Genomic DNA, 17,102 nt, shown 5'->3' with positions numbered 1-17,102 from the left:
AATCTTGACTCTTCTGTTGTCAGCGGTCGCCTGGTCTCCTTCCTGAGCCTACTTTTTGCTTGAGGTCGTCTTTGCTGAGACTATACTGCAGACACCTTTGGATAGTTAGAAATGTTTTCCTTTGAAAGTGTTGGCTTGATATCCTTTGTGTTTTAAATAGTGCTTCCTCTTCCATGAGTCATACTGAGCCTGTCTTATTCATCACTGTTCCCAGCACTCAACAGAATTGCCTGGTGCTAAGTAAACACTCAATTTGTTAAGTGAGAGCATGTGTTTAGCTTTCTCCTGCTTCTCCACAGCTTGCTATCCCTCCCTCGAGATTTTCATTAATTATTGAGATAAGAGGAAGCCTGAGTAACACACAGGGGGGCTGAGCAGTCCTGCCACACTGAGAAAATTAAACAGAATGTCCCAGAGCAAGGGGTTCACTTTGGAAGACCTTCTGCTAGGGTTCTCCTCAGAAAGCAAGAGCAGGAGAAATGCAGCCCCTGCAGCAGCCCCTGAAGTGCTGTAGGAACAGTTCTACCATTAAAACCACTCTTCAGCCTATGACCAGCCGGGTCCGGAACATCCATAGAGTGTCAAGTCAGAACTCTTGGGCAGGGCCCGGTGAATGGAATGTCTTCATTACTAGAGGAGACTGCTGAACGTCACACCAGATAAAACCACAGATAACTAAAAAACCCCAGTCCCGTTGCTTTGGGAGAATAGCGATGTGATTTTGAACAAAGAAGTACCTGCTTTGTGTGAGGCATTGCATTGAATATTAGGAGTACGAAAATAAATAGGATTTGCTAATGGCCATGGCAGCCCTGAATTTTATTACACAGTAAAAATCTAAGCTTGAGATGTGCACAGAAGGCCATTTAAACTCACAGAAGGGGCAACAGACCCCACGTGGGCTGGCAGGATGGGGTGCTGAGGATTTGGGTTGCTTCCCAGAGAAGACCTTTAAAAACTGGAGCGTGAAGGACAATAGCCGGATGCTGGGAGGGAGGAGGGGGAGCCCGGCAGAAGGCCTGTCGTGAGTTTTACACCAGGGATGTGAAATGAGTTAACAGTTGCTGTGGGTGCTTGTAAATGAGTGGAGACGGGAAACCCTTCAGGAGATACAAGATAAAGACAGCCTAGCACTAAAGGTTGGCCAACAACCATCAACACAGACGCTAGGAATGTGCTATAAGTGTGCCTTCTACTTGAGCCCCTACGTGTGAAGCACATGGCAGCTTAGGCACGAACAGCGCCTTGTAAGTGGGGCTTCAGCGCCTGCCATCCAATCTTCCGTTCCAGACGGAGTGCTGCCGAAGCTGAGAAACCCATTTTGGCTCCTGATTCCTTCTTGAGGAAAGGCATCGCTGTTTCCCCAGCCCCGAACCTAGAAACCTCAAACTTACCCAACGATGTCAACCTGGATCGTCCCGGGCAAATCAGTTTGGCCACCAAAGTCAACCTACTCTGCGCTTGAACAGTGTCTAGAAGCCGGCTGCTTGCCCTACTTAACACGGCCACTGCAGCCTGGGGTCCTCTGAGCCTCTGTCCCACCTTCTGTCCAGCCTCCTCACTGCAACAAGGGATGGTCTTCAAACACATGTTGTCATTGCACCCTCCCCTCGGCCAGCCTTCTTGATCTGGTCTGAGCCCGCATGTTCCGTCTGCTCTCCGCCTGGTCCTCCCCCATACCGGGCTTGTTCTCATCCCCGAAGCCCACTAGAGACTTTGAGGCTACTGTGCCTTGGCATTTGCTCATCTCCCAGCCTGCAGTACCTTTCCACCCTTTTCTTTACCTAATGAACCCCTTCTCTCCCATGAGGGCCACATTAGGTGTCCTCCTCAGGTGTCCTAAGCCCAGTTAATCAGCTTTGGGATCCCTCTCAGTGTGCCTCTGTTTGAATACCTTTGTTCCCCCTTCTTGGCTATGGGCTTCTTGGAAGCTGGGGCCTCCCCTTTTTTGTTAAGCCCCCCAGCTGGCACCAAGAAGACTCAGTGATGATAGACACCTGCATCCATGAACTGCCCCCTCTCTTCCCCTTTTCATTCCTGAGACTTGAGGTCTCCGAGTCTTATCATCCTGACCCATGTCACAACCCCCATAACCCCCAAACTTTTAATTGCCCACCAACTTCTATTGTTTCCACCCCTGAGATACTTTTACATCTGCCCAATCCCATACCCCTAGTTTTAATTCTTAGTCTGTCATCTGGGCTGTTGTAATAGCCTCCCACTGTCCCCTCCTCTCTCCTTTTTATTCATCTTCCGAGCTGCCACCAGAGTTCTTTCTGAAACACAAGCTATCATGCTATTTTTTTTTATCAGTCTGCCCAAAATGTTGTACTGTTTCTTTATTTACTCTGCTTTGGCACGCCTCTATAATCTGACCGTAACTCACCTCACACCTCCCTCCTGCCGCGTTCTCCAGCTACCTTCCTGCGCCTATCCTAGCCACGTGGTACAACAATGGCCTTGGCTTTGCACACCTCTGGGCTGTGCTTCGAAGTTTTTCTGTGAAGCTTTCTCATTCTTCCAGCCAAAATTGGTTATTCTGTGTTCTAAATTTCAGTTATACCTCAACTCTAGCACTTACCATTATTATCTGCATTAGAATAAACCCAGGTTCACGAATCTATCTCCTGTTCAGTTGTGAAATCCTTAAGGAAGAGAGACATCTCTTATTCATGTTTCATAGCCTCCCCCTCTGGCCACATAATGGTCTTCAATGAATGAATAATTGAACGGATCTGTGCTTGTATTCATTTTATTTCTTAGGCTCTAGCTTTTAAGCTCCTTGTACAGGGACCAGATTTTCACCTTGGTGTCTCCTGCAGTGCCTAACACGGTATCTTGTATGTAGTAGGTGCACAATAAATATTTCTAGAGTTGGACTGACTTAAATAATTCTGTCATTTGCGAAACGTTCAAGGACAGAGAATTGCCTTTCTCATCTTTGCACCGAGCACACATTTTCAACCACATCCCATTCCTGCTTGGCTGTATGCAAGCACATCAATTTTGCACCACAAATGTGACTAGCACTACCCATGGGTGAGCGCTGATTGATGCTAACCATAGATGCAGTGGAAATATTAATGAGCTGTCACTTCTCAAAAAATTTAAAGGGGATTTTTGCAATATTTAAAAACATGCCAGAGTTCTTGGAATGGAATCCTTTGATCAGCAAAGGCATTTTCTTTTGAAACATGTATTACTTAGAATACCAAAAGAAATTAATCTTTAAATACAGTGAGCCAGCTTACACAGAGAATAGTTGATTCCTTTGCTAGTTGCTATGGGTATATATGGAGTTAGTATCTCATCTGGTACTGGAACTTCGGGCAAGTTCATTAACCTCTCTGATTATCATTTCCCTCACTTGTAAAATTGGTGTGTAAGAATTCCGACACACCATAGAGTGTACCCTAGAGCAGGTGTACACATGATGGTGACACTTGTTTTTGTCCTCTGAGGTCACGTGCAGGCCTGTTGAAGCCCAGCTTTACCCCACCCACCCCCAACTTGATCTGAATCCTATTAGGACTTTCTTTTTCTTCTCTCTGTCCATTTTTCTTTCTTTTTTTTTTTTTTTTGAAGTTCCCTTTTTTCTTTTTCTTTATTTCTCCTTTCTTCCTTTCTCTCTCTTTTCTTTCATTTATTCATTGATTCATTCAAGTAAAGTTAGTCTTATCTCAGGGAAACGTGTAGGAGGATAGTCCCAAATGCCCATGGTAGTTATCTGTGGGTCAGATAGGAAGAGCAGTGATTTTAAGTTTTGTTGTGTTGAGTTAGGGGAAAAGCTTCCTATATGTACATTTTTTCTTATCTGTACTTTCTCAGGTGTCTAAAATGATTATTTATCATGTAATTGTTGGCAGTAGAGAGGAGGGAGAGATGGCTAACAAAAGATCTCTTCAAAAATAAGCCACTTTGACGTCTGCAGGCATCTGCACCCTCGTAACACAAAGATAGGAACATCTCCCGTGTCCTAGAAATCTTGAGTCACCTCTGCCTGCGTCTGGAAGCTCTCAGCCGCTTGTTCTGTTCATTTTCTAGGTTACAGCACCATGAGCCCGCAGGAAGATAGTGAGAACCCCCCGTGCAACAATGACCCCTTGTCAGCTGGGGTGGATGTGGGAAGCCACGACGAGGACTTGGATCTGGACGCCCCTCCCCAGACTGCCGCCCTACTAAGTCACAAATTCCACCACTACCGCTCCCACCACCCCACGCCACACCACAGCCACCACTTGCAGGCGGCCGTGACAGTACACACCGTCGATGCGGAGTGCTAACACTCCCCTGACCTCCATTAGACGGGATCTGGGAGGTACAGAATGTTCTGGAGGGAAGAAGAGCCAGCATCACATAATCCCCAGCAAGAGACCCCTGGTGTTTGTGCTTTGCCCAGAGTGGTTTAACGCACCTGCTGCCTGTGAATGTGTTTCAAATTGAGGAACCGCAACAAAATCACGTTTGTGAAAGTGCAAGGCTGGTTCTGAAATGGAGGGGAAGTAAGCCTGATTAATGAACCTGCCATAATACCAATGGGATGGAGCAGAAGGCAGACCTCCAGACAGAGAGACGAGACCTATAAATGAAACATTGGGAACCTTCGTTAAGCTGAGCCAGAGGAATGTTCCAAGGAGACAGAAACATTCGGCTCTCCTTAACTGGAAGAGAGAGAAGTGTGCCCAGCCGGAGACTGGGAATGTGGCACATCCAGATAAAAATGTGTGCTTTTGGAAGATCTCGCTTTGTTTCTTAGCGGTACCTAGATACCACAGTTGCTGTATGGAACTCCTGTTAAGCTCTAAATGATGCATCTCAAAATTTCTAAGTAAAGGATTATTTTTCTACTATTTATTGAACTTTCAAACATTCTCAAACTTTGGGGGAAAGAAAAGGAAACACATGAGAGATTTTCAGCAATTATCCCTAGCTGTTTTGTGTGTGACAGAGTGGTTCTTTGACTAAGGAGTTCTGTTATTTACCTGATACTCTCCCACTGCCCCACTCTACAGAATGAGAAAATGAAGAAATCTTTCTCTCTGGCTTGTTTACATACGTTTTCTTTAGAACATCACCTTATGGAAACACATCTTTTTTTGTAATGCAGTATTCTTTATGTTTGACAGAGGCAGGGAAGACAGAGGAATCCAAAATGTTTTTAAAGAAATTTTCGGTCTCTTTTTCACTCATTTCCACTCCCCGTACAACGCTTTTCTAGATATCTTACAACACCTAATATTACAACCCAGGCCTTTCAGCTAAGGGAGGGATGGATTTCTTCTCCTTGTGTTAGAGACTATAAATTTTTAAATGTCCCGTTTTGATTCTGAGAATATTGAGTACATAAAGGAAGATGTTTTTAAAATTCAAAATCGATTCTTAAAGATTTCTTTTGATGTCCGAGTTCAAAGCTGCTGTCAGTTATCCACGAAGTTACTCACCAAACCGCTTTGTGACGCATACAGAGATTAATCAGATCTGGCTAATAGAACATGGGGCATTGTAATTTTAAAGTAGTGTTCTAATTACAGTGATGTATTTTAGATTCACATCTTGTGATTCAAATATGTTATAAAGACATTCTTGCACCGTGTGTGTGGTAAATCTCCGTTTATATGTAGTTGGAAAAAATTCACTGAATAATGTTTTAACGATAGGGTATTACGATATAATGTAAAAAAATTGGTTCTTCAGCAGTACAGAAAGTAAACTGTATGCGTGCTATCAGGAAACCCCTTCATACTGTGTATAAATTTGCAGTCTAGTGAAATAAACTATGAACGGACAGTTTTCGTGTCGATAGTGATTTGTTCACGTGCTGTTTCTTGTGCCTCATGGTAGCTTATATTCACTTTGTAACCTAGAGTATCATTTCCCATACCGAGTAGGCCTTTTCTCACTGCTGCCAGCAGCATTAGGGAGTTGTTGACACCTTGAAGATGCAAATAATTGAAGAAATGAGGGGATGACCTTAAAAACAAATGTTCGGGGCACCTGAGTGGCTCAGTCGGTTAAGCCTCCGACTTCAGCTCAGGTCAGATCTCACGTTTGTGGGTTCAAGCCCCGCGTCGGGCTCTGTGCTGACAGCTAGCTCAGAGCCTGGAGCCTGCTTCCGGTTCTGTGTCTCCTTCTCTCTCTGCCCCTCCTCCTCTCATGCTCTGTCTCTCTGTATCAAAAATAAATAAAAATATTAAAAAAAAAAAACAAATGTTCAGGGGCACCTGAGTGGCTCAAAGGCAGTTAAGCATCCGACTTCTGCTCAGGTCATGATCTCACAATTCATGAGTTCGACCCCAGCATCAGGTTCTGAGCTGTCTGCACAGCCTGCTTCAGATTCTGTGTCTCCCTCTCTCTCTGCCTCTCCCCTGCTCATGCTCTGCATCTCTCTCTCCCTTCCCTACCCCCCCCCCAAGTAAATAAAGCATAACAAAATAAAAACAAATGTTAAAAAATGTGTGGAACATAGCTCCCCCTTCCTGAGCATCTACAATAATGCCGTTAATAACTCTTAATTCTCTAATTGCTGAAGAGAATGGGTGACTTTCCTGTCTTCACAGAAAATTAAATCTCTCCATTTGTATGCTGACGTTGAGAACCTTTGATGACAAATAGCATTTGGAGCTTCCCACTAGATGGGAGGAAACCCTGTGTTTTCAGGGAAAGAATTACAAAACAAAGAGCCTACTCAAATGTAAGACCAGAAATGCATCTTGTCTCTTCTGGGCTAAGTAAGTATCTCCCCCGTCCGGAGCTTCCCTGGTGCGGAGGATCGAGTGCTTCTAGCTGAAGAAGAGCACAGAGCTGTGTTTTACAGCGCCTGTGGAGCGCGGCACACAGGTTTGTGAGGCTTTGCCCTCCTCAGCTCCCGTTTGTCCTATTCCCCAGGTGGTGCATGTAATGTTTCAACATTTGTTGTTCCTGTTCTTGTTTCAAAGGAAAATTATGTGCTTGGGAAATTTCTATCCTGGTGACTGATGTTAGTTCTTTTTGTTCCTCAGGTAGCATTGAGTCTTCCCCGAGATCCTGGACGGGAAGGCGCTAGCAATGCCTTCCTATTTGCTAAGGCCTCTCAGTGCCGGTAACCAGTCCTCATGTCCGTGCTGACAAGTTTCAACAGCTAAGGGTGCTCCGGGCCACTTGCTTCTGCTAGAAAAGGGAGTTTGCTGTTTGTGGCCCAAACAAAACAGGGTTCAGACCCACGTAGCTCTGAAGTATACATTCATCTGCATTTCTGATATATTTTAGATATTTTGGGTTTTTTTTTTAATTTTTTTAATGTTTTTATTTATTTTTGATACAGAGAGAGACAGCACGAGAGGGGGAGGGGCAGAGAGAGAGGGAGACATAGAACCGGAAGCAGGCTCCAGGCTCTGAGCTAGCTGTCAGCACAGAGCCTGACGCGGGGCTCGAACCCACGAATGTGAGATCTGACCTGAGCCGAATGTGAGATCTGACCTGAGCCGAAGTCGGAGGCTTAACCGACTGAGCCACCCAGGCGCCCCTAGATATTTTGGTTTTTAATGTGTATTCATTTTTGAGAGAGAGAGGGAGACAAGAGAGTGAGCAGGGGAGGGGTAGGAAGAGGTAGAGGACAGAATCTGAAGCCCCAGCCTCCCAGCTGGCAGCACAGAGCCCAATTTGAGGCCCAGACTGACGAGCCATGAGATCATGACCTGAGACAAAGTCAGATGCTTAACCAAGGACTGAGCCACCCAGGCGCCCCATAGGTATTTTGGAAAGTGTCTTTTGTTTTTTGTTTTCTCTCTGCTTCTTGATTTAATTTGAATGCTCAACTAAGCCTTATTAATGTTTTTATGTGAAAAATGTTTTCAAATTGACTCAGGTTTTGTTTTGCATGTCAGCATGGCTGGTATATGGAAAGAAATTGTGGAAGATCACTTGAGCTCATTTCCCTGTGGGGATGGACTGCTTTAATGATTACATTTTTGGGGTGGGGGGGAAATCTGTGGTAGAATAATCAAATCAAAATAGATCTGTGCATTCTCATCTGTGTTGTCTTTGGTGTTTCTGAACACAGAAGTGATTTTCCTGGCTGAAATACAATGCTATCTTCAGAATTTTTTCTGATTTTTCAGTAAAGAGCATGAAGCTGAAAGATCTATTTCTGTGGGTTTTGTAACTATAAGGTGGTCTAATCGCTAAGGTGTGTATAAGAGATAGACAGACAGATAGATAGATACACACCTGACATTTTTGAGGCTTTTCTCTAACCTCCCTCATTGTCCTAAACTGCTAATTAGGGCATCTTCATCCCTTATTTCAGTGTTTCCTAGTCTTTTTAAAATTCATTACTGTCTTCCTCCTAAGGAGAAAAAAATATTTTTTAATTCACCCTAACAAGAAGTTAAATACTAGCAGAATAGATTTTGTTGGATGGGATCGAGCTTTGGAGGGCTACTAACCATTGTAATAATCTGATTTCTTTTCCTTGCCCAAGAATCAATTTCTTGACGTGATCTATATCTTTGTTCATGCTTTGGATGTGTGTGTGGTTTTATCCCCACCCCATCCCCGCCCCCAGCTTTATTGAGGTTTAGTTGACATATATAATTGTAAGATATTTAAAACTTATATCATGGTGATTTGATACATGTATTCATTGTGAAAAGCTTTCCCCCATTAACACTCTCTTCACTGACTTAATTTTGGTAAGAACATTTACCTTCTCTTAGATTTCAATTATACAATATAGTGCTGTCAACTGTAGTCACCATATTTTACCTTAGGTCCTCAGACCTTATTCATCTTAAAGTGAAAGTTTGTCCCCTTTTACTAACGTCTCCATATTTCTCCCTCCCCTGTAGCCCCTGGCAGCCACTTTTCTACTGTTTCTAGGAGTGTGACTCTAAAAAAAAAATTTTTTTTAACATTTATTTTTGAGAGACACACACACAAGTGCCAGCGGGGAGGGGTGGGGAGAGAGAGGGAGACACAGAACCTGAAGCCGACTCCAGGCTCTAAGCCATTATTATAAGCACAGAATCTGACATGGGGCTCAAACTCACGAACCTCAAGATTATGACCTGAGCTGAAGTCGAACCCTTAACTGAGCCCCCCAGGTGTCCCCATATGAACTTTTTTATGGCCTTAACTAGATCCTCTCTTCCTAAGGGCAAGGACTATTTCTTACTGCTCTGTGTAGTGTTCATGGCACTGTACCCTGTACTTTGCGGGGTGGGCCTTCAATGTTTGTTGAAAAGATTAAATGTCTAGAATATCAGCTGCAGCCATAATTACAATTGACCCTTGAAAATCACAGGGGTAAAGGGCCCTGACTCTCCACAGTCTTTTAACTCCCCCAAAACTAATAGCCTATTGTTGGCCAAGAAGCCTAACCAATAATCTAAGCAGTTGATTAACACATATTCCTATATGTATTACTGTTATTACAATAAACTAGAGAAAAATATTAAATCATAAGAGAAAATACATTTATAGTACTATACTTTATTAAAAAGAATCTGTATAAATGGACCCATGCATTGAAGGGTCAACTGTGATTAGTTACAATGGATAATACTATTTAAATGTTAAATTTACGATTTAAAGTCATAGATGGAGCAAATTTATTTCTCCAAAATACTTCCTTAATCCATTAGTACATTAAAAAAATTTTTTTAATGTTTATTTGTTTTTGAGACAGAGACAGAGCATGAGCGGGGGAGGGGCAGAAAGAGAGGGAGACCCAGAATCTGAAGCAGGCTCCAGGCTCTGAGCTGTCAGCACGGAGCCCGACCCAGGGCTCAAACCCACAAACCGCGAGATCACGACCTGAGCCGAAGTCGGATGCTTAACTAACTGAGCCACCCAGGTAACCCCCGTTTGTACATTTTTTAAATTGAGGTATAATTGGTGTAACATTATATTTCAGGTATACTAGGTAATGATTCAGTATTTGTATTTATTGCAAAATGATCACACCAGTAAGTCCTGTGAACATTGACCACCATGCACAGTTGCAAGTTTTTTTCTCATGATGAGAACTTTCAAGATCTACTCTCCTAGCCACGTTTGAATGTACAGACTACAGTATTGTTAATGATAGTCGTTACACTATGTGTTACGTTCCCATGACTTATAACTGGAAATTTGTACCTTCGGACCACCGTCATTGTGCCCAGCCCTCCACCTTCCTCAGACAACCGCCGATCTGTTCTCGATAATCGTGAACTCAGTTTGTTTCGATTTTGTGTGTGTGTGTGCAACAGTTTTTGAGTACATTTTACTAACAATTAGTACAATGTTACATGTTTAAAAGCATTTTAATGTTAGCTCTGATATAAAAATCCTCAACTTTCTGAAACAATTCCTGTGTGTGTGTGTGTGTGTGTGTGTGTGTGTGCGTGTGCGCCTTCAAAATACTATCTTTATTCTACTTTGTGTGACATATACACATATCTACATAAAAAAACAGTTCCTGTTGTCACTTAAATGTATAGTTATCTAGATACACGATAGCTCCCTCAAAAATAAATGTATAGTTATCCAATATCCAATATAGTTTTCAATGGCATTTATTTTGAAGAAGGAGCCAAGTAAATATGGAAGTTTTCCAAGTCCTACTTCTCGTAAGACTTCTCGTGTTTCCTTCACACGATTCCCATCTATTTCTGGGTGCTGCTTGATTAAAGTGTTTTATGTAACAGTATACCCACCAGGATTACTGCCTTAGTTCCTACTTCAGCCTAGTGCTTTTGGGGGAAAAAATTATGTAACAAGAAGCTTGGCTCCCGTACAAAGCATGTCCCTGACTTTCAGGGCTCCTTGGCGATCCTTTGTCCAGACCCAGTTTGTTCTCGAGTACATTCTCCTCAGAACTGTTCCAGAAAGTCTTCTCATCCCCCTGCCACAGACTCTGCAGCTGCCTGCATTCTGCCTTGGCACTTGGGTAGAAATCCCACAACTTTTACACCTTTCACATCAAAATGGCTCTCAGACGTCACCCTCTCTGTTCTCAGAGGAAGGAATGTTCCGGCTCCTATCCAGAGCCCGCCCCAAATCAAGTTGTGCCACATCTGCATATCCTCAGCTCCACTGCCCCAGGGAGATTTGCTCTGAGCCTGAAGCACACCCTTTACCTCCTCACCTACAATTGCAAACCTTCCTTCACCTTGTTCTCCTCCCCCAGTAATTCTTAGATGTTCCTCCTGTCTTTCCGGGCCACCTTGCCAAGCTGCAGTGCTCACTCACGCCCTCAGCAGCCTCTCCTGCTGCGCCTCTGCAGCAAACCCCTGCCCCACTCCATCCGCTCATTCTTTGCAGTGACTTCAGCCAGAAGCTACAGAGGCACCTACCCCCGGGCTGCACAGACCCTCCACGCTCCCACTCTTTCCCCCACAGACCCTCCACGCTCCCACTCTTTCCCCCAAACTCTTGATCCCCTGTCCACGTGCACCAGGGCTTCCCGGGCCATTCCAGCACCCCCCATCCCTGCCCCAGCCTTTCTCCCCTGGGCAGTGCCTGGCTCTTCTCTCATCTCCCCTCAGCCCCACCCAATTCATCCTCTAGGCGGAAGTCCACCTGCTCATCCTTGCTTTGAGGGAAATGTCACCTACTGTAAAATGAACCATTTTGAAGGAGACAGTTCAGTGACATTTTGTGCATTTGAAATGTTACACAACTATCACCTCCATTTAGTTCCGAAGTATTTTGGCCACCCCAGGGAGAAACCTTACTCCCATGTCCCCTTTCCCTTAACCCTTAGCAACCACAAAGCTACTTTCTGTACATGTCTATAGATTTACCTAATCTGGCCATTTAATATAAATACAATAAATAGATGACCATGTGTGTCTGGCTTCTTTCACTTAGCACAGTGCTTTTAAGGTTCTTCCCTTTGTAGCAAGAACCCGTACTTGGTCCCTTTGTGTGGCTGGGTACTATTCCGTTATACGGGTATGCGGCATTGCATTTATCATTCATCATTTGATAGACGTTCAGGTTGTTTCTATCTTCTGGCAGTTGCATATAGTGCTGCTTTGAGTGTTTGTAGACAAGCACTTGTTGGAATACTAATTTTCAGTTCTTTTGGCCATATCCCCAGGGGTTGGATGGCTTGGTCACATGGTAATTCTACGTTAAACATGTTGAAGAAGTGCTGGACTGTTTTCTGGAGTGGCCACGCCATTTTACATGCAAGCGTGCAAGCGTTCCAATTTCCCTACTCCCTTCCAACACTTATTTAACTTTTTAAAAAATGTTATAATAATCCCAGTGGGTATGAAGTAATATCTCATTGTAGTAGAACAATGTAAAATTAAAACCCGCTTCTTGCTTAACATACTTTAATGTTTTGCCCTACCCTCATTCTACTCTTAGGATAAAGTCAGCCAAACTCCATTTTAACGGCGCCTCTTCATTCCTGCTGTCTTCTCTTAATTGCTTGAATATGCTTTGCTCTAGTGCACCTCAGGGACTTGGCATGCTCTGTTCACTCTGCCTGGAACACTTCCCCTCCAAGCCTGCCCCTCCCAACCCCATCCCTCCCTTGGGTACAGACTGCTCCCCCATCAGATCTCAATTTCAATGCCACTTCCTCAGAGACCACCCACTGGCACTAACTTCCTCCCTTGCAGGGTTATTTAAACCCCAAACTGGCTATAGCTGCTTCTGCCTGTGAGCTGAGGAGGTAGCATGATCCTTAATGGGAAAATCCATCTTTATACTGGCCCTTGCCTTCACAGAAGGAAAAATAGCCTGAGGCTCTGAACCCTCTGCCAGCTTTTCTGTGCTGTGAAAGGATAAGACTCTTCATCTGTGAAACTGATCTGCATAAGAAACTGGGGTAGATGACGCTTCGGAAGGGGCTCCAGAGGAAGTGGGCAGCTGGGGACAAGCAGGGAGTCTGGAGGCAAGAGGAATCTCCAGATGTAAAGGCCTGGTACCCACAGAGAAGGGTGACCAGTGAGAGCGTGCTAGGCACCAGGTGGCAAGGAGGCCAGAGAAGTGTCAGATATCCATTTGTCTGGCGGTCACACATGCAGCCGTGCCTCCCCCAGCTCCACGGAAGCTTCACAAACACAAGCCCTGGGTGACCGACTTCAGAGGCAATCGAGGGGAATGAACCAAGGGCGACGGGCCAGGACAGCAGAGAGATGAGGACTGCAATGTGGCCAGGGTAAGAGGCCAGCAACGCAGATCCCTGGGCCAGAGGCCACAAAAGCTCCAAGGAATTCACAAGAGTCTTGGGAAGGTCATTGGATTTACTACAGGGCATGGGATGAAAGCCCCAAGCCACTCTTATTTCAGTTCCCCAGCACAGTGTGACCTCAGCCGCATGTGGGCCTGTCATAGCGCCCCGCGTGAGACGTGTCCTTCTTTCCTGTCATCGCACATACTTCTGTGTTTCATGTTTGCCCTTGCACCACACAGCACTGAGCACAGTGCTGTCCAGGGTGTCTGTCTGTCTGTGCACTGCATCCTGGTGCCTCTCTCAGGCAGGCACAGGAGGATATTCGCTGAGTGAATACTTGGATCTGACCTGAATTTGAGGTCCACTAAGAAAGGAACAAAAGATGCTAAAATGGGGTAATTTGTTATTTTTTATTTCTCTCCCCTGAACTGGAAATAGAGTGAAAAAGATAGTTGCAAAGTCAAGATGCCTGAAATTATAGGAATAAGTTTACTTGCTGAAAGATTGGAGGAGATTGGAGTTGCCTTATCAAAATGCCCAATAAGCACATCAAAATCAACCTGCCAACTATCAAAATATCAGAAGGGAATAAAACTCTGTGCTTGTGACCTTGGAGTAAGGAAGACTTTCTCTTTTTTACTTTTTTAAAGTTTATTTCTTTACTTCGAGAGAATGAGCACAAGCAGGGGAGGAGCAGAGAGGAAGGACAAAGAGAACCCAAGCAAGCTCCATGCTGACAGCACAGAGTCCGACATGGAGTTCAATTCCACAAACCGTAAGACGGTTTCTCAAGCTGAAATGAAGAGTCAGACCGTTAAGTGACTGAGCCACCCAGGCTCCCCGTGAGGAAGACTTTCTTTAAAGGGCCTGCTGAAAAAAGCAAAGGTTGATGTAATATAAAATCTCTATGCTACAAAAATAACCAAAAAAACATAACTGCAAAAGTAGAACAGAGGTGGGGTCGCCCAGCTGGCTCAGTCAGTGTAGCACATGACTCTTGATCTCAGGGTTTTAAGTTCAAGCCCCATGTTGGGTGTAGGGATTACTTAAAAATAAACTCTTAAAAAAATAGAACAAAGGTTTGGCACTGACAATAATATATTAAAACTAATGTATTAATAATAATGAATAACCTAATTAATCTATGAAAGAAGAAATTACCCAGTACAAACTTAAGCCAGTCCTTCTCCAGTGACAAGAAGATACAAAACCCAGTAATCATATGAAGAAATGTTCAGTGTTTCTAGAATTAATACAATACAAATTAAAATGGGGTAAGTTATTTCAAAGTTGTGTAACACTTTAAGCATGAGTGGGAGCATGTAAATCCATATAGATAGGTTGGTAAATCTACTGAAATTTAAATGCAGATTCTGACTTCACTTTCTCCTACAGAGAAACAGGTGTGCACAAAGAAACATGACAAATATGTTTACGGAAGCATTTGCTGAAATGGAAAGAATTGAAAACCATCTCAGGAGTGACTAAAGTGTGGACTATGTATATTATGAAATACTATGCAGCTCTTTTTTTTTTTAATGTTTTTAATGTTTATTTTTGAGAGAGAGAGAGAGAGTGGGGGAGGGGCAGAGAGCGAGGGAGACACAATATGCAAAGCAATCTCCAGGCTCTGAGCTGTCAGCACAGAGCCGCATCTGGGCTCAACCCACAAATCCCAGGGTCATGACCTGAGATAAAGTCAAATGCTTAACTGCCTGAGCCACCCACGCACCCTTGTGGCCCTTTTAAAAATAAAGTGGATCTCTGTTCATGAACATGGTTGTATCTATAAAACACTGAGTAAAGAAGGCAAGTTGCAGAGAAATATATATATATAATGTTACGCCTGTTTTTAAAACACAACAGATTCCAACAAATTATCTCTAGGTAGAGGTAGAAAGGGGTGGCAGTGGCCAAAAAATACTTGACTTTTTAAAAAATGATTTTATTTTTGAGAGAGAGACAGAGTTTGAACAGGGAAAGGGCACAGAGAGAGGGAGACACAGAATCCGAAGCAAGTTCCAGGCTCTGAGCTGTCAGCACAGGGCTGGAGGTAGGGCTCAAACCCTCGAACTACAAGATCATCACCTGAGCCGAAGTCGAATGCTTAACTGACTGAGTCACCCAGGCGCCCCCAAAATATGAGACTTCTTATGTATAATGTTCCAAATTTTTGCAAGACAAATGTAATTGCATACTGTTTGTATTTTACAATAATTTGAAATTAAATGCATAATGTGATGAAAATACTGGGTAATAAGAAGAAAGGACCTAGTGATACACTTACCAAAAGAAGCCAGACACTGAAGAATGCACTCTGAATAAATGCAGAGAGATGAAACTCTCCATGAATGAAATCCGTGAAGATAAAGAACAGGCAAAATTATTCTATAGTGGTAAAAAAAAAAAAAAAATCAAAGCTGTGGTTCTTCTGAGGGTGGTGGAGACAAACGGGTGAGGCATACTGAGATGAGAGAAAGACAGGGCTCACGTGGGTGAATCTGCTGTTAAAACTGGACGATTGTGATCCGTGCATTTCAGTGTGTGTTGACCTCAAGATAATGAAATTAATAAAATGGTCATGATACATGTCTGAAATTTTCATCTTTTTTAAAAGTTTTTTTAGAAACTTTTAAAAAAATTTTTTAAATATATTTTTGAGAGAGAGAAGATAGCATGAGCAGGGGAGGGTCAGAGAGAAAGAGGGAGACACAGAACCAGAAGCAGGCTCCAGGCTCTGAGCTAGCTGTCAACACAGAGCCTGACGTGGGGCTCAAACCCACGAACCGTGAGATCATGACCTGAGCTGAAGCTGGATGCTTAACCGCCTGAGCCACCCAGGCACCCCTGAAGTTTTCATCTTGCCCCAAGTTAAACTGAAACACGCTCCTCCTCTTTCTCACTTCTGCCATTCTCCTGTTGAGTTTGTCATCCAAGCTCAGCTCAGACTCCACAGAGGACGGCCAGGTGACTCTGGCCACAGATAGAAGCATGGTTTGAAAAGGAGAAGAATGTGTCCCATTTGTGACCTGTGGAGGTGGTGGGCAGGTGTTTTATTTGTGAAGGATGTGTGTTGTGAGTGCAGCATGGCCAGCCCCACGGAGGAGACGGAGAGGGATCGCGAGCCATTTACTGTGCTACCTGATCAGTAAGTGTTTTGTGTTCAGGAATCAGTTTACAGAGATGGGAAGCAGAACAGATGAATAGGAAAACGATACCAGCTCAACCTTTTAATTATGGAAATGTTGGAAAGAAGAAAGAAACAAAGCAAATGGGCACGTGCTCCTGAGAGAGAAAGAAGTGGCGTTAGAGGGGTTGTTCTCGGCTGGCCTCCAAACGGCCAGGTTTACAAGGAGGGGGTCACAAATGTGGAATTTCAGCAAAGAGGGACCCTATGCTGGAGGGTGGGAAGGAGGGGGCCAGATACCCTCCTCCCAGGCTGCTGACTGGGATTCCTGACAAGGAAGACATACTTCCAACCAAATGAATGAATGAATTTTAACAAGTAAAATCCTTGGGAGTTGTTATGAGGATTAAATGAATGATTGCATCAGGAACAATTCCTGGCATTAAAGAGCAGTCATCAATGTTATCTAGAGAGAACAGCAGCTGCTGCAGCAGGAATAATATGAAGCAACCTGAAATTCAGACTCCTTTGACTTTTTGCAAATATGTCTTTGTTAATTTTAGTTTAAGAACGTCAGCCTATCTCAGTTGGAAGAAAAAAGCCAAGAGAGAAAATAGGACATTTTTACACGTTGGTCCAGATTGATAGGGGGTGTGGTAGTTTCCCCCTTTGGGGTAGAGACGGAGGGTGTGGACAGCCTGGAGACTCAGCTGGTCCCGGATATGAGGGAGGCTGGGGCAGATGGTAAAGTAGCACCAAGGGAAGAGGCTGGAGGAAGCATGGAGGCCAAACCTCTGGTTTGTACCAGAACAGTCCAAATTT

At 44.0% G+C, this 17,102-nt stretch overlaps 1 protein-coding gene across 1 annotated transcript in view; it reads left to right on the top strand.

The window, feature by feature from the left end:
• Positions 1–5,787, top strand: part of CACHD1 (cache domain containing 1) — a 56,919-nt gene extending 51,132 nt beyond the window's left edge. Inside the window, exon 21 of the mRNA XM_029949620.1 lies at positions 4,045–5,787. Within this exon, the coding sequence (XP_029805480.1) occupies positions 4,045–4,283 (239 nt within the window). The 3' untranslated portion in view covers positions 4,284–5,787. The remainder of the gene's footprint in view (positions 1–4,044) is intronic.
• The last annotated feature ends 11,315 nt before the right edge of the window (positions 5,788–17,102 follow it).

This window comes from Suricata suricatta, chromosome 8, assembly GCF_006229205.1.
Source record: "Suricata suricatta isolate VVHF042 chromosome 8, meerkat_22Aug2017_6uvM2_HiC, whole genome shotgun sequence".
Classification (NCBI taxonomy): Eukaryota; Metazoa; Chordata; class Mammalia; order Carnivora; family Herpestidae; genus Suricata; species Suricata suricatta.
The sequence above is the reverse complement of the archived record's forward strand: the minus strand, read 5'-3'. Positions and strand labels throughout refer to the sequence as shown.